The following is a 20,276-nucleotide window of genomic DNA, read 5'->3' as shown; positions in this document are numbered from 1 at the left end:
CGCCGGGCCCCCCGCGGCACCCGCCAGGCGCGCAGATCAATCACGGCCGCAAACTGCGCTGACGTTGGGGACCGGCACTGAGTGCCAAGCGCCGGCGCGGACAGCCAAGTTCTGGGAAGAGGACTCTGATCCCGGCGAGGCGGCGGCGGTGCCGAGTGAAGCCCACCCGAGGGGGGCGGGGAGGGCAGGGAGCCCGCTCTCCGGGCGGGCGCCTCGGGCACTTACCGAAGTCTTTCCTGGCCGGCGCCCAGCCCGAGGAGGCACTGGCATCCCCGCTTTACAGGTGAGAGAAGCAGGGCTCTCCGCAGCTCCTCGGAGCTGCCTGAGGACTCAGCTGGGGTTCCAAGCCCGGCTGTCTGACACCAAACCCTTGCTCCTTGCTCTCCTCTACCCAGCTCGAGTCGGTGTCTGCAGGAGTGACTCCAAGCCCATCACAAAGCACACGAGTTCCCAGTCTCGGGGCAGGCCCTGCCCGCACGCCAGAGGGAAGCGGGGGTGGGGGTGCGGGGGTGCGGGGTAGAGCGGGGCCCCAGGGGTGGGGGTGGGGAAATGCTGCGGCCGCTTCCCGGGCCGAGCGACCCGCCGGGACCTTCCGGGCGCATGGAGCCCGGCCCTCCGAGCCGGCGCCCGCACTGATTGGCGCTCGCGGTCGGCCTCCAGCTAGCTCACCTGCCCCTCCCAGCCAATCGGGGCCACCAGAATTGGGGCTGTCGCGGGGAGCTGGGGGAGATGCTGCCGGCTGGAGGCTGAGCCGCCCCCCCCCGCGGAGTTCCCGCCGGGCCCGCCCCAATCGCGAGTCCCAGCCGCGGGCTGCGCGCCCCGCGTCCCCTCGGCGCCGCGCTCCCCGCCCCGCGCGCTTTCGGGCAGCGGGTCCCGGCCCGGGCAGCTCCGCGTCTCTGCGAGCTGGAACGCGCCCCGACGGCGCCTCCCCGCAGCCTTCCGCCGCGCGCCCGCCCTCGCCCGGAGCCCCGCGTCTGTGCCGGCCCCGGGGAGTGGGTGGGCCCGGCCCGGGGCAGCCCCGCCGAGGCAGGATGTTCACGTCCAAGTCCAACTCGGTGTCGCCCTCGCCGTCCCTGGAGCAGGCTGACTCGGACGCGCTGGACATCAGCACCAAAGTGCAGCTCTACGGTGTGCTGTGGAAGCGGCCCTTCGGGAGGCCGTCCGCCAAGTGGTCCCGGCGGTGAGTGCGCCTCCCGCGCCGGGTGAGGACCGCCTGGGGAGGGAGCCCAGGGCCTAAGAACCCCGTACCATCCCTCTATCTTACCGTCCTGCCTCTGACTTCCTTTGTGACCTTGGGCTCGCCCTATTTCACTCTATCGTGGCTCTCCCTGGAAGATGTGGATGTCAGCCGGGGCCCGGGCTATCTCTGTCAGAGCGCTGGTCCACCTGGGGTGGTACCACTGGCCCGGGGGCGGTGGGGAAGTCTCTGTGGATTGCATCTAAGTCCGAGTGGGGAGGTAGGTTGTGGGCCGGAGAGGTCATGGCCGTGGTAAGCGCCATCTGGGTCAGGTTGGGCCAGATTGCCGGGCAGAGGGAGCCCCATGGACAATTCCAACATCTCCACAAGCCCCCCTCTCCCAGGCATCAAGGGTCGGGTTTAGAGGGGAGCGCTCCTGTGTCCTACCCCTCTCCCCCACTTCACCCTGTGCTAGCTCCGCCGGGGTGCTTCTGACTCAGGCCAGGAGAGGGAGGAAGGGTCAGAAAGGGTCTGTGCCCGCTCCTGGTGGAATAATGTTGGCAACCCCTCCAACTGTCCCTCGAAATAATTTTTAAAGAATCTGAGCCTTAGGGAAGAGTCTCCAGTGCTTCTGGCACAGAAGCCTGAGAGGAGAGACTGAGCTGGGGCGGAGATGGGGGGAGGCTGAGGGGGCAGGGGAGGGAATGGATTGGTCCTGTCCCAGGGATTGATTTGTAGGAAGGGGTGCTGAAGAGCGTCAGAGCAGCCCCAGCCCTGGCTTTCAGTGCCAGTTTCCCTGTCCCCAACTGAGAGGGGACTCCCCAGATGTCAGGCAGTAGCCACTTTCCACTTATAAAGGGGCCCAGAAGGTACTGGAGGAAGGGGCTTCTTACTGGAGGAAGGTATTGGAGGAATGGCTCACAGCCCTGAACTTGCAGGAAGCTCCCTGTGCTGGCTGCAGGAGCAATGGATCATCTTCTGGACAGTTTCCACCCTCAAGCCAATCTCAGTTCTGAGATTTGCTATTAGAATGGTCGATAGAGCTCAGACCCTGACCCAGCCTCTCCCTGAAGGTGTGACCCTGCCAAGAAACGAGGAGTGTGTCTAAATGCTCTTTCCCATCCCACTCTACGTCTGTCCTGGAGCAGGGCCTCAGATACTTCCAGGACCACAGATCACAGAGATGTGGCAGTGGTGGGTTCTGATGTTCTATTTTGATGAATAACTTCATATTTCTACAAGACCATAGAACAAAAGGATCCATGGAGGGTGTTTCACGGTTTACGGAGCTGGTTCCACCTACCTTTGTTGGTTCTGCCAGGTTTCTCTCTGGGATTGAATGGGATATAGGTTCTTGCATTCCTCCAAAGTTAAACTTCTCTCTCATCCCCTAAATGGAGGCCTAGGGCAGTGTGGAGGGCATCTTGCGAGGGGCTTCCAGGGTTGGCTGTCTAAGATGCAGTTCCTGAGGGCAGGAGGAGCCTGGTCTCTAGCAGGGCACCCTGGTGGTGGAGGGGAGGGGGAAGGCTGCTTGTAAATTCAAGTACCATTAGCAAAGTGCCCCCACGCCCCTCTCTTCTGCCTCAGCTGCTCCAGGCAGCCACTGCTCCCGCCCCACTGGGTCTGGCTGCCTGCCGTCCTCGGCCTGAGTCTGGGTCTTGTCCTCCAGGACTCTTCTTGCCAGCCACTTGCACCTGACCACATCCCTAGTAAATACTAGGGGCCTGTGAACCCCAGGATCTATCACCTAGGGCCCCTTACCTACAGTGGTGGGGCCCCGGGCCCTGTACCCACAGGTGATTTCAGGGCTATGAAGTGTCAGGGGCAAAGGCTCCCGGCTCAAAGCACAATGGGGGAGCCAACAGAGGCTGGGAGACTTTAGCTCCCCCCCACCCCATACTCTCCATCAGCAGCCCCCACAGCCACTCCAAAAACCATCCAATCTCATTCAGAACAGTGTGTGCTCTGCAAATACAGCTTCAGGTCAAGTCCTCCAGCCTCCTTCTGAGGAGATTGTCACCTCTGTTCCCTTCTTTTATAGGAATTCTGGAGCTGCCACCTTACAAAGAGTCCCCCTCCCCTGGGGTTCAGGAAATAACTAACAGCCCACCCGCCATTTGGGGGTGGGGAAGGCATGATGCTAAGCTTAGCCCCCTCTTGCTTCCTGGCAGGGCCCCCTGGGCCCCAGTTCCCCATTTGTGAAATGGAGTCTGGACTTCAGCTAATTAGCGGCCACAGGAAGGCTTGGGGAGGGCATGGATCGCTCTGCAGAGGCAGGCCTAGGCTGCCTCCTCCCTCGTCCGTGAGCAGTGGAGATGCAGAGGCTGTTGGCAAAGACCCAGCAGCCTAGAGACAAGGAGGAAAGGCGCTGAGAGCACCTCAGCCTCAGCCAGGGTCAGTTGCCTCAGGGCTGGTCCCACAGGCAGGCCAGCTCTCCCAGGGTTCAATCCTCTCCCCAGCCTCTAATCCCTCTCCCAGACCCTTCTGAACAAAGGCGGAGACCGGAGCCCCTGATGAGGAGGGCCCAGCCAATTCTTGCTGCTTCCCAAGCCTTCTACACTCCTCCTGGGCCGTCCTTCCCCCCATGTAAGCTGCCCAGTGGGGCCGTGCCTCAGGGAGCTAAGGGTCTGGGAGTTTCATCTGTGGCCCCGAGTACTGTTTCACAGAGATGACATCGCAACACCAAGCTGTCCCCCAGGGCTGAGGGGAAGAGCCTAGCATGTCACCTCCACGCACCAGGCTCAGCCTCTTGTGACCCTGGGATTTGTGTCACTTTCTGGCTTACACAGAACTCTGCACAGCTGGAGCATAACTGCCTGTTTTATCCCAGCTGGAAGGTGCCTGCAGACTCTTCTTCTTACCATCAACTTGTGTTCTTCAGACTTCTTCCAGCGTGACAGCGTGCTGGGAGGGGCCAGGTGGCAGCTGAGGGAGCTCCCCAGATCCTTCTGTTCGTTCCCCCTGCCCCTTTTGAGGTGGTGGCATCAAGGTTGCCCTGAGTCCTTAGGTTAAGGGAATGGGTATAATCTCACAGCCAAACAATGAAATAACGCTCATTAATTCAGGCTTCACTGCAGGAATATGATGATTCACGGCAACTAAGCCTTCTGAAGTGCAGTGAGTTAACAACGCGAACAAGCCATACTTCCCTCGCCCCCCAAGCCCAGGAGCTGGCCCTCGTGGCTGTTGACGTCCTGTTTGAAAATGAGTCTCACAGGAATAGGGGTCAGACCTCAAGCAGGACACAAGCAGGCAGTTCGGGCCTTGGAAATAACAGAGCAGCTTCCTTTGAGAGTGGCTCTGGCCGTGCAGGAAAGCAAAGCTAGGCTCGGAGGCAGGCGCTGAGCGCCGGGACCAGCTGTGTGCGCCAGGCCAAGGCCGGCAGCATCGCACCTCCCTGGCCGCCAGAATGGAGGTGGATCGCACTGCGGTTCTTCAGCTGTGTCTCATGGAGGACTCTAGAGGTTTCTTGACTGTACCACAACGGAGTGGGGCTCTCAGGCTCTACCCACTTCACCCAGTGCCTCTGCACTCTGCTCTGTTTTACATGTTAACCTTGTCTTTACTGTGTTGCTTGAAGAATTGCACTACCATTTGTAAAAAGTCCCTCGGACTTGATGATATCTGCATAAACTCCAGCTTGTCATCGGGAGTGCCCTTCACAGCTAGGATTCCTGCTGACCTCCCATGTCAGACCTAACACCACACATAGGCCAGGATGAGCATCCCCTGAGCCTACCAGGCCACCCGGCATGAACAGAAAGGGACATACACTGGGGGCTGTGTCATTTCTATCTTTCTTCTGTCACTTCTGAAAAAAGGACACTTCTGACAAGCTGCCCTTCCCCGGCTCTAGGATTTACCTGGCCCCAAACCCCACACACCTGTTCTCAGTGCCTGAGAGGCCCAGGGAGAAGGGAGAAGGGGTGCTGGTCCTATTCTGGAAGCTTGTGCCTGGGGAAGAAGGGGTGGCCAGGCTGGCTATCTGCCTTCCTGGGAAGTGTAACCCGTGGGGAGCTCACCTGTCCACTGGGTTCTCGCTGCCCTCTCGAGAGTAAGTTATAACTGACCCAAGGTGTAATCCCACGTCCTGAGGAAATTCAAACCTGCACCAGGGCTTCTGGTAATCCTCAAGAGGCTCTGAAAACTTGTTTCCTTGTTTATGGATTACTGTGCTGTCCGCTGTAGGTGGTCCTCGTTGCAAGAACTCAGCTCATCCCTCCGTCTCCCTGGTCCTCCTTCCCCACCGCCACAGGGACACACCCACCTCTCACACAAGGTATTTGTGGGTCTAGTAGGCTATGCTGAAGAGAAGGTTTGGCAATGAAAATGGCGGAAGAGGCATTTAAATCACAGAAGTGTGAACACTGTCTCATTGAATGCTGGCTCCTGTTTTCCCAAGCCTTCCAGATACCCCATCTTGCGATCCCCGGAGACGGGATTGTTCACCACTGGCTCTTGACACTGTAGGACCCAGACTTTCACATCTTCTCTCTCCTCTGCACTCTCCCATCAACCCTCCTCCCCACGGCGAATTTCCCCTGACTCCAACTTTCTCTCGCTCCGTGCTCCAAGGCCCTTTCCGCCCCGACTCCCAAACTTGGCTTTTGCCTCTCCAGAGAGGAAGGAGCTCAGCAGAGTGGATCCCTTTCTTAAACAGGACCTGCCCAACTTCGAAGGTACCTGTGGGTCTAAGCATGCTGCCTCTTCTCTCGATTCCAGCGGGATTGATCATGACGCCAGTGTTGGCCATCAGGCTCTGGCTGAGCCCTCGTTGCGTTCAGAGCACCAAGGAGGGGAGTAAAAGGTGGAGGCGAAGTTTAGGAACCCCCTCCCGAGTTCCCTTGTTCGTGCTGGATGGCACTGGTGTCCACCCCGTCACCTAAGCCGGCAGCTGCCCTCATCAGCAAGAAGCAGCCTCACCCTGCTCTGGTCCCTGCTTCTCTCTTTGACCTTCACTCGCCCCCTACCGCCCCTCCCCCACACCACTGCCTATCCCTTTTCTCCACTCCTCTGCTGGTAATACCAGACATGTTTTGATAACCTTGAACACATGATTCTTTACATGTGCTGTTCCTTCTGTCTGGAACGCATCTTCCCCTTTGGCTTGCTCCCAGATTCCTGAGATACTATTATTCATCCTTCAAAATCCTGCTCACTTGTCACCTCCTCTCAGAGAATCCCCTTGGCTGGACACCTAAACCATCACTCCTCCCGGTCCTCACTCTTCTCATACCTCATAAAACTTGCAGCGTCAGCCTTTAGCCGCGTGCTGTACGGTGTCCCAGGATACGCCGGTATTTGCAATGTACAGAACACCCTGGTGCTTTCTAATCATCCCAGCTCCCCCTCCTACCAGCTGTGTGATCTAGGGCATATTACTTAACTTCTCGGCACTCCAGCTACCTCACCTTGATCATGTGAGGAGCGAGTTAACACACCTAATGATGTTGCCTGGCACAAAGGAGAAGCCCGATAAGCATTAACTATTTTTTAAAGGATTGATTTCTACCCCATCTCTCCTGTATCTGACTCTAAGCTCCTCGAGGGCAGGGAGTCATCAAGCCCCAGAGCCGCACTGAGGACTTGGCCATACCTGGTGATTCCTTAATGCTCCCTGACCTGAGCTGACCGGGAGCTTGCCATCACTCTGCCGGGATGAGTTCTAGGAAGACAAACAGTCATTGCAGGGCAGGAGGGACCAGGAAGGACCACGAAATCAGGCGTAGTGATGAGGAGGACTGGGCATCACAGAGCACAGCAGTCGAGAACGTGAGCTGTGTCAGTGGACCGAGCCGACTTCCAAGTCCGCCACTCACTCGCTTCTTAATCTCCATGTGCCTCCGTTAACTCACCAGGATCCAGAAACACAAATACCTCCATCTCTTAGAGTCACTGTGAGAGATTTATAAAGATAATGCCAATGAAACACTTACCAAAGTGAGCGTCTTGGCACCTTGCAAATGCTCCTTCCGCTGGACGTGCAGAATACCATCCTTTAGGCCTGAGAGAGGAGGCCGTGGCCTTAACAGACCCCTCCCCTCCCCCACATGCTCTGGGCTGCCCCCTCCCCGGCCTAGTGGGGCTGATGATGAGAGGCCTGGGGCTACAAAGCTCCTCCCAGGCCTGAAGATGGCCCGGGATGGAAGGGTGGGCTTCAGACAGGAGGGAGGTGCCTGGTGCTTGGAGAACAGGGGCTGGCCGGCAGGGCTGGAGCCCAGGCCTGCTGCCAGTAGGAGCTAGGGGAGGGCCAATGGGAACGGAGCCTAGGGCAGGCTGCCGCAGACACTGAACCTGATCATAATAAATAATAACAGCAGTAATAAAAGTAAGCGTTTATTGAATGTTTACCATGTGTCACAATATGCTACGTCTTTATGTGAACAAACTCATCTACTCATCCCAACAACCCTAAGAGATGTAGCTACTATTATTGTCCTCAGTCACACTTGGACCTGAGGCCTGGAGAGATCAGGTGACTTGCCCTGGCCACACAGCTGTTAAGTGGCAGAGCTCTGACCCGTGGCTCCCCAGCCTCGGTACCTCCTGCCTCTGGCCCGGTGGTTCCCTGCCCGATGCTGGCATGAATGGAAGCGGCTCCGAAGGCGGGGTGGTGTGGGAAGTAAGAGCAGGGACTGTGGTCTGCGGGTTCCAATCCCAGCCCCACCTCTGCCCTAGCTGTGTGACTTTGCACGCGTTATTTCAACTCTAGGCCTCAGTTTCCTCATCCGTAAAGTGGGAACAAAAGTCCTGCCTTCCAGGATTGTGACATCGATCAAATACTCGGGTACACTTACAACACTCAGCAGGGGAGCCAACACATGAGAACAGCTAAATAATGGGGATCGTCTCCAGCCCTGGCATAGCCCGCCAACTCCGCAGGGCACAGAAGGAGATGCCCCTGGCTTGCAGTCAGAATGAGAGTGTCAGGGAGCAAGGGGATTTTGAAGAAAGGGACAGGAAGAAGTGTCCTTCTGTGCAGGGGCACTCAGGTCCTGGGCCCCCACCTGCTGAGAGGAGGCTGAGCATCATCAGCTGGAGCAGGGGGCTGTCACTGAGACAGGTTTATGAGTAAAGGTGGCTCCTTGGGACCTGGAAGTGTGCTGGCCAAATGTGCCCTTTTTTGGGCAGTACTCATCCCTGCCAGCTGGGGAGTCGCCCTCCTCCTCCAGGTTCATGCTCCCAGGTTCAGGCTCCTCTCCCTTGACCTTCACTCCCCCCGCAAACCCAGCTGAGCACAGCTGGAACGAGGCTGGGCTTGGCATGCATGGCGTGTGGGCCCTTCATGTGCCCTATTATCGGGTCCTGCTGCAGCGATGCTGCAAGCCTCGCAGTTCCTTCCAGAGCCCGGCACGCTTCTCAGGGCCTTTGCCCCTGGGGCTCCTGTGCCGGGAGCATCTTCTCAAATGTCACCTTCGTAATCAGGCTCTCCCTGACCACCGTGTTTAATAGCAAAACCTCCCCCCGCCCACCCCCTTACTTATCCTGCTTTATTTTCCCCCTAGCATTTATTAGCATCTGGTAATAAATAAATCTTATTTATTTACTGTCCGCCTCGCCATGCCACACGCTCACTCAAGTATAAGCTCTATGGGGACGGGAATATGTGTCTCTCTTGGCCACCGTTATCTCCCTAGCACCGAGAACAGTGCCTGGTACACAACAGGAGCTCAGCAATGAATCTTCACAGCAGCCCCAAGAGACAGATATTTGCACCCGTCATTTTATAGAGAAGCTTTGAAAGGGAGGCTCAGCAAGGCTGGGAGCTTGCCTGAGACCATGGCTTGAGGGGTGGGGATTGTTCGACTCCAGGGCCCCTGTTGTCTCCCTGCTCATTGTGTCCAGTGATCATCTGCCTGTTACCCCTCCTCCCCAACTAAGTCCCTGGCACAATGCTTTACCCTCAGTGTGGAGGGGACTCCAGAAGTGTCAGGAATGCAAGAAGCTATTTGTCTTTGTTAGGCTCCCATAACAAAATACCAGAGATGGGGTAAATAGCCTCTTAAACTGTTCAACTGTTCTGAGGTAGGTGTTATCATCTCCATTCTACAGGTAAATAAACTGATGCTCAGAGAGGTGAGCTACAGTCCCCCAGCTGGGAAATGGCAGGTCTATCTGATGTCAAAGCCTGTGTTCTTTTTTTTTTTTTCCCTATATTTGCCTCCCACTAATAAACCTTTATTTCACTCAAACTGAGCAATAAATCTTCCACACTGAAGTATCTTCCTTGCCCAATTAATCCAAAGGAAAAAAACTGAAATGATTAGTAAAGAAAAATGTAGGGACTAACACACCCTTTTAATATGTTTTTAAATATTTTTAAGGTTTAAAAAGGGTTTAAAGTTTGTAATTCCTAGTAGGAGAACATTATCTGAATGAATACCCTAATGGCAAACCACTATAGAATGTTCCAGTTGCATGTGGGGCAGAGGCGTAGGGATTCTCTTCACAGCACCCCAGCTTTTTTCATGAGAAGGTCAGAGGTACACTGGTTTGTATTATTGCGACATCCATTAGGTATCGTTGCTTTTCCTTCAGCAAGGGCTTTATTTGTCAGAAGGGCATTATGCTTGACCTCCAAATTTGGCTGACAATTTACTGATGAGATTCATAACCTTTGGATTGCTCTGATATTTTGACATATTCGCTGGGTTCTGGGCCACATCCTGGAAGGCCACCCTAACTTCGGGATCCTGCATGGCTGCGAGAACCTCTGGATCACTAAGAATTTCATTGAGCCCAGGCATTCCTCCAGGAAAATTACCAGGCATTCCCCCAGGAAAGCCACCTGGGAAAGAGCCATACTGAGCTCCTGATTGTCGTCTGGCTTCTTCCTCCCTTTGGGCTCTCTCATGTTCTTCCCGAGCCTTCTTAACCCTTTTTTTTTTTTAAGATTTTATTTATTTTTCAACAGAGAAAGAGGGAACACAAGCAGGGGGAGTGGGAAAGGGAGAAGCAGACTTCCCGCCGAGCAGGGAGCCCGATGTGGGGCTCGATCCCAGGACCCTGGGATCATGACCTGAGCTGAAGGCAGACGCTTAACCGACTGAGCCACCCAGGCGCCCAACCCTTTCTATTCTTTCTTTGATCTCTCGCTCTTCATGTTTTCGCTCATACTTTCTCTGATGTTCAGCAATTTTCTGGGCCCTCGGTTGAACTTCTTTCAGCACTGCACTAGCATCTTCATCGTAATCCAGTTTACAAGCAAGGGCAAGATCATGCGCCGCTTCTTCCCAACGGCCCAGAAGTCTGCGTGCTTTCCCTCGCCACTTATAAGGCTGAGCTGAATCAGGATTTATTTCAATAGTTCTGTCACAGTCTCGAATGGCAGCATTTGGCTTCTGTAATTTGATGAAGACACTGGCTCTCTCGGCAGACAGACTGGCCAAGCGAGGATTCAGTTTGATGGCATCTGTGAACAAGTCAAGGGGGCTTTTTAGTTCACCATCATTTAGGGCATCAATGACAGCCACTTTTTTATCATTTGCCTGATCCATCATTTCCTTGGTTATCTCTACATTTTCATCTCCCATTTCTTGAGGGGCATCAGTATCTGGTTCAATCACACTTTCGTTGTCAATTTCTAGATCACGTTCCTCACTTGATGGTTCGTCTGTCTTTATGTTTTCCTCCGCCTTCTTACTATCTGTTTTTTCCTCCTTGATAGTGTCTTCTGATTTAGTTTTATGAGCGGTAGGTGGTATTTTACCCCCAATGCTCTCCATCCACTCCCGTAGGAAGCGCGTTTCCTCGGTGTGCAGAACGCTCGGATCCTGCTTACATATTTTCATGAAGGCCCGAAGCTCGCTCACTTTGCGGGGGTCCATGGTCCAGAGGTGGTGGCAGGCGGCAGGCGCGGCTCAGGTTGCGGCCTGATTCCAGGCCCGGGTACTAGCTCAGCGTGATCGTGTGGTCAAAGCCTGTGTTCTTAAGTACTCTGCAAAGTTTCTTTAAAACGGGCAGGGGACATCTCCCTTGGCCTGTGGATCAGAGAGGGCAGGGGCCTGCCCCCCAGGAGCCCAGCATCCCCTCAGGACAAGATGAACACATGGGCATATTGGTGCTAAGTGCCAAGCGCACGGCCCAGTCAGCAAGGGCAGGAGGAGCTCGGATGGCACTGAGGGCTGGGCTGGTCACCAAGGAAGGGTGCAGCCAGATGAAATGCAACAGGCAGGGCTTTTCAGGGAGGACTGCACAACCTCCTTTGCAGGACTGTGCAAAATGTAGTGAGGTGGGGGGTGGTGAGGTCAGTGTTGGCTCGGACAGAGAGGCTGCAGGGCAGAAGCGGTGGGAAAGCCGAGAAGATGGGCAGGGGTCAGGTGCTGGAGGGCCCAGAATGTCCCTGCATCTCTGCAGAGAGTGGTATTTGAGTGTCCTTTCCTCCCTCAGGGGCAGAGAGGCCTGGAGGAGGAGGGCATTAGCAGGATGTCCACAGCTCCATTCGGTATCTGGCTGGGCCAAGAGGGTCGGTGCAAATAAAGCACAAGGGTTGGCCTGGGGCTCACACCACAGGACAAAGCTGAGCTTCTCTTTCCTGGGGGAGGTGAGGTGGCAGCTGTGGGCAGTCCCGGGGACCCTCCCCCCGCAGCTGTGGCCTGAGGAAAGATCATGTGGCTGGTGGATCTTCAGAGAGTCACTGACTTCATGGTGCCCCCAGCAATTTTTTTGAAACCCTCACAAGAGTGGGCTTCCAATCAGTAGTGTGCTGGTAAATGGCTAACAATCGGCTCTCTCGGGGTGGGGGGGGAGTGTTGGGTGGAGCCCTGTTTGTAGCATTTGATGGTTTTCAGGGTGTAAGTGCTCCCACTGTGACTTGTATCAAGCTACCAACACGATGCTACCGAAAGCAGAGCAGAGGGGAGAGTCACACGGCTCGCGGTCGCCAGCCTATCTGAGCCGGGCTCCAGCACCCACTGCTTCCAGCTCCCCCGATCCTGGGCCCTGGGAGCGAGAAGCCAGCCATTCGGGGTGTTCCTGAGCCTCAGGGCTTCGAGGCCTGGTTGGATCTTGTCCTGGAGGGTACTTGGTGTCCTATTCTGGTCGGCTCCAATCATTAGTCCTATGAGAGTCCCCGGAGTGGGTCCAAGGGCTCCGCATGTTGGCACCAGGCGGTTGGCTGCACAACAACCAGGAAGCATCCAGGTCCCAGGAATCCTGAGTTCGATGTGGTCCCAGAAGGAGGCCATGGAGCCCTCAGACAAAAGGGAATGCAGATGTCACATGTAGGCGGTGGGCCTGGCCTCACCAGCCTGGTCTCCACATTCTATCCAATTGCCAGTTTCATGATTACTTGTCAGAAGACCCATCTTGGAATCTTGCACAGTCTCTTAGTGAGGAGGGAGTCCTCCCTAGGCTCTGTGTTCTCCTAGAGCAGAGAGGCTGAGAGGCAGAAATGAGGAAAACTTTCTTCTTTCCCTCCTCCCCCACCCGCCCCACCCCACCCCTGCGGTAGACCCTACGGGACTGGAGCTATGGCTCAAGGGGGGGAAGATACTAGAGGGGAAGGACTACAGGTGCCCTCCTGTGCTGAGGGTGCCAGTGTGGCAGGATGGAGTTGGCCAGACCCAGAGGCCAGTCGTGGGCTTCCCACTTCCGCTGCCCACCAGCACAAGGGTCAGGCTGCCTAAGGCAGCAGGTGGCTGTCCAGCTGAGGTCTTTGCCCAGATGGGGAATGTGAGCTGGTGAGGATGAGTCATGAGCTGGTGTCCCCATGGGCTCTCCATGTGAGTGCAGGACCTCCAAGGCCTTCTTATTGTCACAAGAAACCTCACCCCTTCCCTCCTGGTTGCCCCTTCTTCCCCACCACCCACTCTAGGTTTTTCATCATCAAAGAGAGCTTTCTTCTTTACTACTCTGAGAGCGAAAAAAAGAACTTTGAAAGCAATAAATACTTCAATATACATCCTAAGGTGAGGCAGCCTCCCCTCAGGGCCACAGTGGGGAGGGCCTCATGGGGACAACGGGGGAGGGTATCCTGTAAGGGTAGAAGACCGTGTCTTTTCTTGCTCTGGTCTAGCAGGATCTGGAGAACAAATCTTTCCTGGGACACAAGACTCCCTGCTCTCCTGGGCTGGGCCCCCACCCTCCTGTGCCCCAGAGCCTGCCCCAGCCCTTCCTCTTCCTTCTGGGAGTTGGTTCTGGTCTGGCTCCCAGCTTGAGGCCCTTGGCAGGACCTGGCTTTGGCTGAGGGCTCCCAGAGGCCTTGAGTGACCTGGGCGGGGTGGGGGCTGCCTGTTCTGGTTTTTTCCCAGGGCGTCATCCCCCTGGGAGGCTGCCTGGTGGAGGCCAAGGAAGAACCCAGCATGCCCTATGCCATGAAAATCTCCCACCAGGACTTCCATGTGAGTAAAGCTCTCCCCTCAGCCTGGACTCGGCAGGGCAGACCAGCCTCTCTGGGGGACCTCCAGGCTCCCTGGGGGCAGCCCCTCCAGCGGCCTGGCTTGGGAGGGTTCAGTGTCCTAGGGATGTGTGATGGAGGAGCAGAGCTGGGCCTGGAGGGCCCTGTGGATGGCCTCTGACATCCCGGGAGTGGCCTCCTCTCAGGAACACCTGGGACTCTTCTTCCTGGCAGGGCAACATCTTGCTGGCTGCCGAGTCCGAGTTTGAGCAGACCCAGTGGCTGGAGATGCTACAGGAGTCCGGGAAGGTGTAAGTGCTCATAGGCAGGGGGGCAGGTCCAGAAAGGGAATGGTTATGGGTTGGGTTCACCCTGATCTCCTTGCCTCTCTGCTGGGATCCTGGTGGGCACTGAGGACACCAAGAAAGGGCAGGGTGGGGAGAAAAATGGCTGGGCCTCCTTGAAAACAGCGCTGTGGACGTTGGTTAGGGTGGGGAAGAAAGGCCAGGCCAGATTTAGAGCATCTGTGAGGGGTCTGCTAAGTGGGCTTTGAGCACAGCGAGCTTGGCCTGTCTGGAGTCACAGGTGGCAGACGTGGACACCACTTGTCTCTAACTCTTGGGAGCAAATCCAGCATTGCTAGGGGGATTCGGCTGCCTCCAACACCCATCTCACTTCCCCAGGCCCACAGTGAATCCTAGCGCAGAAAGGAGCTGGTGCTTTGTAAATCAGAGTCCAGATCATGGAAACCTCCAGCCCAGCACGGTCCGTTTATACGTAAACCCCTGTCCTGGCACCTGCCTGTTCAAGTTGGATCATGCTTTCAGTTCAACAAATGATAGTGAGCGCGCAGCCGCCAGGCCTTGTGCCCAGGAGTGGCCTACAGTGGTGTGGAAGGCAGCCTGGGAAGCAATCTCTTCCCTGCTCCGCAAGTGCTGCTGGCCCCGTCCGCTGTGGCCCACTTTGCAGCCCGGGCCAGCCTCCAGGGACTGTAACCGATCGATGCTGGTGGCATGCCCAGAGCCAAGGGTGCCAGAGTGAATGGGGCTGGGATTCTGGAAGAGACAGGATGGGCGAGCACAAACCATGCGCAGTCTCCTTCTCCACCACTCTTCTGTTGTAACAATTTTGTGTTTCTTTCTTCTTCTCTTCTCTGTCCCATCTGCCCTCCCTCCCCAGGACTTGGAAGAATGCCCAGCTGGGAGAAGCCATGATCAAAAGCCTGGAGGCCCAGGGGCTGCAGTTGGCCAAGGAAAAACAAGAGTATTTAGGTTGGCTAGAGGGATGGACTGGAAGCTGAGGCTCCCTAGGTAGCAAGCACTTTGGGGCCAAGGGTTAGAGCCGGGGCTTGGTGGACGGCCCAGGAAGGGGACAATCTGGGATGGGGCTTGGTGGGCTACAGGGAGCCATAGACCAGCCCGAAGCCTAGAGGCTTTGACTGTGTAACCTGTGTCCTTTTGGCCGGCATGACAGAAGGCAGGGGACCTGGTGGCCGGGAGCCTGGGCTCTGGCCGCAGCTTTGCCACTTCTCTGTCAGCTGTGCGTCTCCAGGAAGTGTAGCCCCGGTAAGCCTCGATGTCCTCATCCTTAAAATGGAGACGAGAATAGTCCCTAGCGTTTAGAGGTGGCAGGGGGGTCAGGGGAAATGAGAACATGCCTGAAAGCCGTTGTGTCCGGCACACAGTATGGGCCCCATAAACGGAGTTGAAATTATCCTGCCCTGGGTCCCCAGGTCCTGGATTTGCCCCTAATAACTCCCACCTGCCAGCCCGCTTTACACCTGACCCTATGCCCCTGACTGGCGGGCAAGCATGCTCTGTTGGGAAAGAAGGTGAGACTGGGAGTTTGATCCTTTACCTCGGAGCCTCTCCCCTGCCACCTCCTTAGACACTTGGGGCCTCAGCACTGGTTCCGCTCTGCCTGTCCTCCCAGGACCTGCCCTCCCCCACCTGCCAGACACTAGTGCAGAGGGGCGGTGGTCTGGGGAGCAGCACAATTAACAGCACTTCTAGGGTGCAGACACCCACCTGAGCTTCTGAAGATGAGGCCACCCTTGTCTTGTGAATGCACAAAGCAAGCAGAAAGGAGGGCGGCAGCTGAGGCCAGCACAGCAGCTTCCAGCCCCAGGAGCTGGCTCAGCCCTCTGGCCGGCCTGGGCATGGCAGGGCTGACCGTTTCCCTGGGAGATCCCGGGCATGAAGGAGGTTCCTGGAAGGCACTTGCCCCCTCCAGGCCGGAGCTGGAGCGAGCTTTCTGTGAGAGGGTACGTGCTTGCTTTGCAGACAAACTGATGGAGGAGACGGAAGAACTCTGCCTTCAGAGGGAGCAGAGAGAGGTAGGCGCACCGAGATGCTCAGCACTGCTGCTCCTCCCCAGCACCTCCCGCTCCGGGCGCCCTTTAGCTGCCACAGCGTATGGCCTATATTTCTGGTATTCAGGAATCATGTAAGGGAGCAAAGCACCCAGAGAACTCACTGGAAAGTCAGCCAGGTAGAGCAGAGAGGCCATGAGGTGACAGTGCTTGGGACTTGCCAACTTGTATTTCTCCTTGCCAATCCCCAGGGACAAAAGTAAAAAATGTAGGTGACCATGTTCTAGAGAAAGCCATCCCCAAATTGTATAAGCTACATCAGTAAGTAATGAGCTGCTTGTCACTGGTGATCTTCACGGGAGGCAGGGGTGGCCTCTGTTACCTAGAGAGGGGCTTCTGCACCATCAGGGTGAGTGGGTTGGATGATTTCAGGGTTTCCTTCCTCCTCTAAGTGACACAATGTAAGTTCCAAAAAGGCCAAGCATTAGCCTGGGGCTGCCTGTAGGGAAAAGGAGACCCTGGCCTCATTTGAGGGTAGGGAGCCCCTGAAGTCCACTTCATTTGGAATCTCCATGCAGCATTGGGCCTTGCCTGTCCCGAAGGGGCATCGGTACCCCTGAAGGGCAGAGTCAGGTAGTGCTTAGCAGTGCAGGCTTGGAGCCGGGCTGCCTATGTCTGTGTTTGAGCTTCACCACTTCTAGCTATGTAACCTTGGACAAGTTACCTACCCTCTCTGAACATCAATATTCTTACGTGAAAAATGGAGATAATGGAACCCATCTTATTAGGATGCTGTGAAGATTAAATGAGATATTACATATAAATTGCTTGGCACATAGGACGTGCTGAGTGAATATCTGTGTTTGTTAGTATCATGATCAGGTTGTTATGAATTATGGGCCCATCCTGCACATGAGCTGCCTGAGGCCTCAAGCTGCAGAGTGGCTCGCGCGCGCACAGGAGAGCCTGACTCAGTCCACTGCTCTTTGCCCCATTGCTGTTCCTTGTCCTTATAGGGCTGGGCCCGTCAGCCTCGGCTCAGTGCCTGCCTCTGTGACTTTTCTCGCGCTAAGCACCTTTCCCGACCGCCCTTCACTGGGCTCTGAGACAGACCCTGCGGTCAGGAAGCATCATGTCCCTGTAGCAGCCCGAACCTTCTCAGGGCCCGGCACAGCAGCTGGCCCCGGATGAGGGCTTGATAAATGAGGGATGACTCAATGAGTGAGCATTTTTGATTCTTATAATTTCACATTACATCTTGATTTTAATCCAGTAGGACAATCCAGCCTCATTTTTCTCCTTCCAAAATTATATCTGATATTCTTGCCCACTTACCCTTCCAGCTGGACTTCAGGCTCACTTTGTTGATTCACAACAATAGGAAAAAACAAACAAAAAACAAAACCCCAAAGCCATTGAGGATTTGTATTAGGATTGCGTGGATTTGAGGATTGGCACCATGACAGCGCTGAGCCTTCTCCCACCCGGTGGTGTGTGGGCCTCCCTGTCTCTCTGGTGTCATCCAGGTCCTGCAAGAGAGTCCTGGCATTTTCTGCACACAGTTCTGTCATTTTGAGAAGCGAGACTTCTGGTGCGTTGTCAGCAATTTAAGACAGGTAATTGAGGGACCAGAGGAAGGGATGGAGTGACGGACACAGCCACCGGCAGCGAGAGAGACAGACTTATCCATCAGAGAGGCTAAATCTGGGGCAGCTGTCAGCCGGAGGAAAATTTAGACACTCTATCTAGGTCTTTAGGCAGGAAATGAGGACAGCGGAGACCCACTGCACGCAGGCCTCACTTAAAGCCTTAGCATGTTGAAGGAGCGGGGCCTGTCAGCTGTGAACGCCCTGGTTTTGTGGCCCAAGATGGGAATGCGACTCACTCGGACCCAGCCGATTCCCACGGCCAAGGGTGCCGTGGGCGGGCGAAAGGGAAAGGTTCGGAGGAGCGGAACTCACAGGGGCCTTAACTTGCTCCTCCATGCAATGGGGCTGCCTGTCCCCTGTGCCTTTCCTATCTCCACTGTGAGGCACAGAGGTGGTCTGGGCGTGCCTTGGGCCACTTTAGGAAGGCATCTGGTAGGGCTCAGTGAGAAGATGAAGATACTCTGGTCTTTAAGAGGCAGCCTGGCCTAACGGAAGACTCGGACTCTGGAACCAGGAGACTCAGATTGGAGTCTCAGCTCCATCACTGACTGTGTGGCCTTGGGCAAGCTAACCTCTCCGGGCCTCAGTTTCTCTATCTGTGATGCTCTGATAAGAGTTAACGGCTATGCCCCCTTAGCACCTAGGTTGCCATGAGGCTTGATGACTAGAAGGAACAGAGTGCTTTGTGGATGGACAAGGCCCATGCAGATGTGCTCTGAGCAGTGGTGGGGCCACGACATCCTCCATGGGGAAGGAAGGCCCTGGGACTCTAGATGCATGAGCAGAGAGTACAGGGGGATATACAGCCCTGCCTGGGCTCATCTGCCCTGGGGCCAGGAGGCCATGCCCTTCCTTGAGTGCAGGTCCCTCAAATGTCCCTGGCCCCCTGTGACCTCATCTCTCTCATCCCCTGGAGGAGGGCAGCCTGCCTACCTTTCCTTTGCTGGCTGAACTCTTGAGAGCTCAGCCTTGCATGTGAACAGGCGCATGGGAAATTAGAAATGTCCCAGGCCCGTTAGGCAGGCATCTTGTCACCCAGGCTGCTCCTGGTCAGAACACAGACTCTGGGTGTTGGAAAGAACCTCCCACTTCAAGGTGAGGCTCTTTGTTCACCTCCCTGATGGATGATATCCTGAGTCTGTCATGGATAACTCACAACCTCTGGAGTTATTCTTTGCCTTATTGCTCTATTGTTTGAAAGCTCTTCCTTTCATTGAGCTGGAATTTGCCTTTGGGTGACTTCTTTCCAACCCTGTACTTCTGCAACTTAGGTCAGGCCCAGGAGTCGGAGGAACAAGCACTAGACCGAGGAGAGAGGCATTAGCGTCTGCAGGTCTTAGCTGACCTCAACCAACGGAAGGGTTGCTACAAGCGCTCAGACCATCTTGGCTGCAGGAACAGAAGGTTCTGGATGCTCCGAGTTTATAGATTCTGCTTCATCAGTCTTCTCAGGCATCAGTTTTAGTTAAAAGTCACACAGATAAAGTGAAAGGTGGAAAAGAAGTGAGCAACCAGGAAGAAGATTCTCTTTCTTTGTCCTCGTTAACATGAAACCTTTTTATTAACAGTAAAAATCGTGCTCTTTGTAGAACACCCGGAAAACAAACGTTATCCTCAATCCCACAATTGACAGACAACTGTTGCCAATATTTTGGTATTTTTCTTCAGTATTTAAAAATATATATTATTGTAGGGGAACCTGGGTGGCTTAGTCAGTGAAGCATCCAACTCTTGGTTTGGGCTCAGATCATGATCTCAGGGTCGTGAGATCGAGCCCCGTGTCCGTCTAGTTGAGATTCTCTCTCTCTCTCCCTCTGCCTCTGCCCTTCCCCCTGCTTGTGCACGCTCTATATATAAATAGATGAATAAATAAATAAATAAATAAATAAAATCTTTTATATATATGTAATTCTTACATATATTTTCAACATAATAGGATCATAGCAGATATTCTGTTTTATAGCCTGCTTTTTCATTATACCTTCATTAACATTGTACCTTTAGCAAGTTTTCATGTCATTCAATGTTCCTTGAAAACCTCAGTCTTAATGACCAGGTACTGATTCATCCTATGTGATGTTCCATTTAACGACTCTTCTAGTTTTAGACATCCAGACTGTTTTCACTATTATAAATTATGCCACAGTGAACATCTCTGTACACATAAATCTTGGTCTACTGTATAATTGTTTAGGAGAGACTCCAATGGGGGAAATCCCTGAGTCTGGGCCAGAACGTTTTTTTTCTTCAAGATTTTATTTATTTGTCAGAGAGAGAGACAGACAGACAGAGAGCATAGCAGGGGGGGTGGCAGGCAGAAGGAGAAGCAGGCTCCCCACTGAGCAAGGAGCCCGATGCAGGACTCCATCCTAGGACCCTGGGATCATGATCTGAGCTGAAGGCAGATGTGTAACTGACTGAGCCACCCAGGCGCCCCTGGGCAAGAACTTTTAAGACGCCTGATGCATACTGACAGATTGCTTTCCAGAAAATTTGTACCAGCTTTCACTCTCACCAGCAGTGCATTTCCATCTTGCTCTACCCCTCTGCCCACGTTTGAGTTCTTCCTTCATCATTTACTAGCTACAGTGTGGGAAAAAGGGATGAAGACACTCATGACTTTGAACAAGTTTACTTGACCTTTATGTACCTCTGTTTTTCTCATCTGTAAAATGAGGGTAAAAATATTATCCACTCTCAGAGTTGTTATGAGGATTAAATGAGTTAATACATGTAGAGTACTTAGAACAGTAAGCTCACGGAGAATGTTATCCATCATTGTCATTATTATCATATACAAGA

General features: G+C 54.6%; 2 protein-coding genes across 2 annotated transcripts in view; one reads left to right on the top strand and one right to left on the bottom strand.

The window, feature by feature from the left end:
- Positions 1-960: 960 nt before the first annotated feature.
- PLEKHD1 (pleckstrin homology and coiled-coil domain containing D1) overlaps positions 961-20,276 on the top strand; it is a 28,146-nt gene continuing 8,830 nt past the window's right edge. Inside the window, exons 1-6 of the mRNA XM_021679526.1 lie at positions 961-1,180; positions 12,993-13,086; positions 13,429-13,518; positions 13,749-13,825; positions 14,694-14,785; positions 15,797-15,849. Coding sequence (XP_021535201.1) covers positions 1,032-1,180; positions 12,993-13,086; positions 13,429-13,518; positions 13,749-13,825; positions 14,694-14,785; positions 15,797-15,849 — 555 coding nt within the window. The 5' untranslated portion in view covers positions 961-1,031. The remainder of the gene's footprint in view (positions 1,181-12,992; positions 13,087-13,428; positions 13,519-13,748; positions 13,826-14,693; positions 14,786-15,796; positions 15,850-20,276) is intronic.
- On the bottom strand, positions 9,742-11,004 carry LOC110571418 (hsc70-interacting protein-like). Its single transcript, XM_021679527.1, has 2 exons — positions 10,241-11,004; positions 9,742-10,054 (listed from the first exon to the last, which is right to left on the bottom strand). Exons 1-2 carry the CDS (start codon positions 11,002-11,004, stop codon positions 9,742-9,744), a joined length of 1,077 nt encoding a protein of 358 aa, XP_021535202.1.

Source organism: Neomonachus schauinslandi, chromosome 9 (assembly GCF_002201575.2).
Source record: "Neomonachus schauinslandi chromosome 9, ASM220157v2, whole genome shotgun sequence".
Lineage (NCBI taxonomy): Eukaryota > Metazoa > Chordata > Mammalia > Carnivora > Phocidae > Neomonachus > Neomonachus schauinslandi.
The sequence above is the reverse complement of the archived record's forward strand: the minus strand, read 5'-3'. Positions and strand labels throughout refer to the sequence as shown.

Coding starts and splice junctions, on each gene's coding strand:
- LOC110571418 (XM_021679527.1), bottom strand. CDS start 11,004: ATGGACCCCCGCAAAGTGAGCGAGCTTCGGGCCTTCATGAAAATATGT. Junction 10,055..10,240: donor GAAAGAATAGAAAGGGTTGG/GCGCCTGGGTGG, acceptor AAAAAAAAAAAG/GGTTAAGAAGGCTCGGGAAG.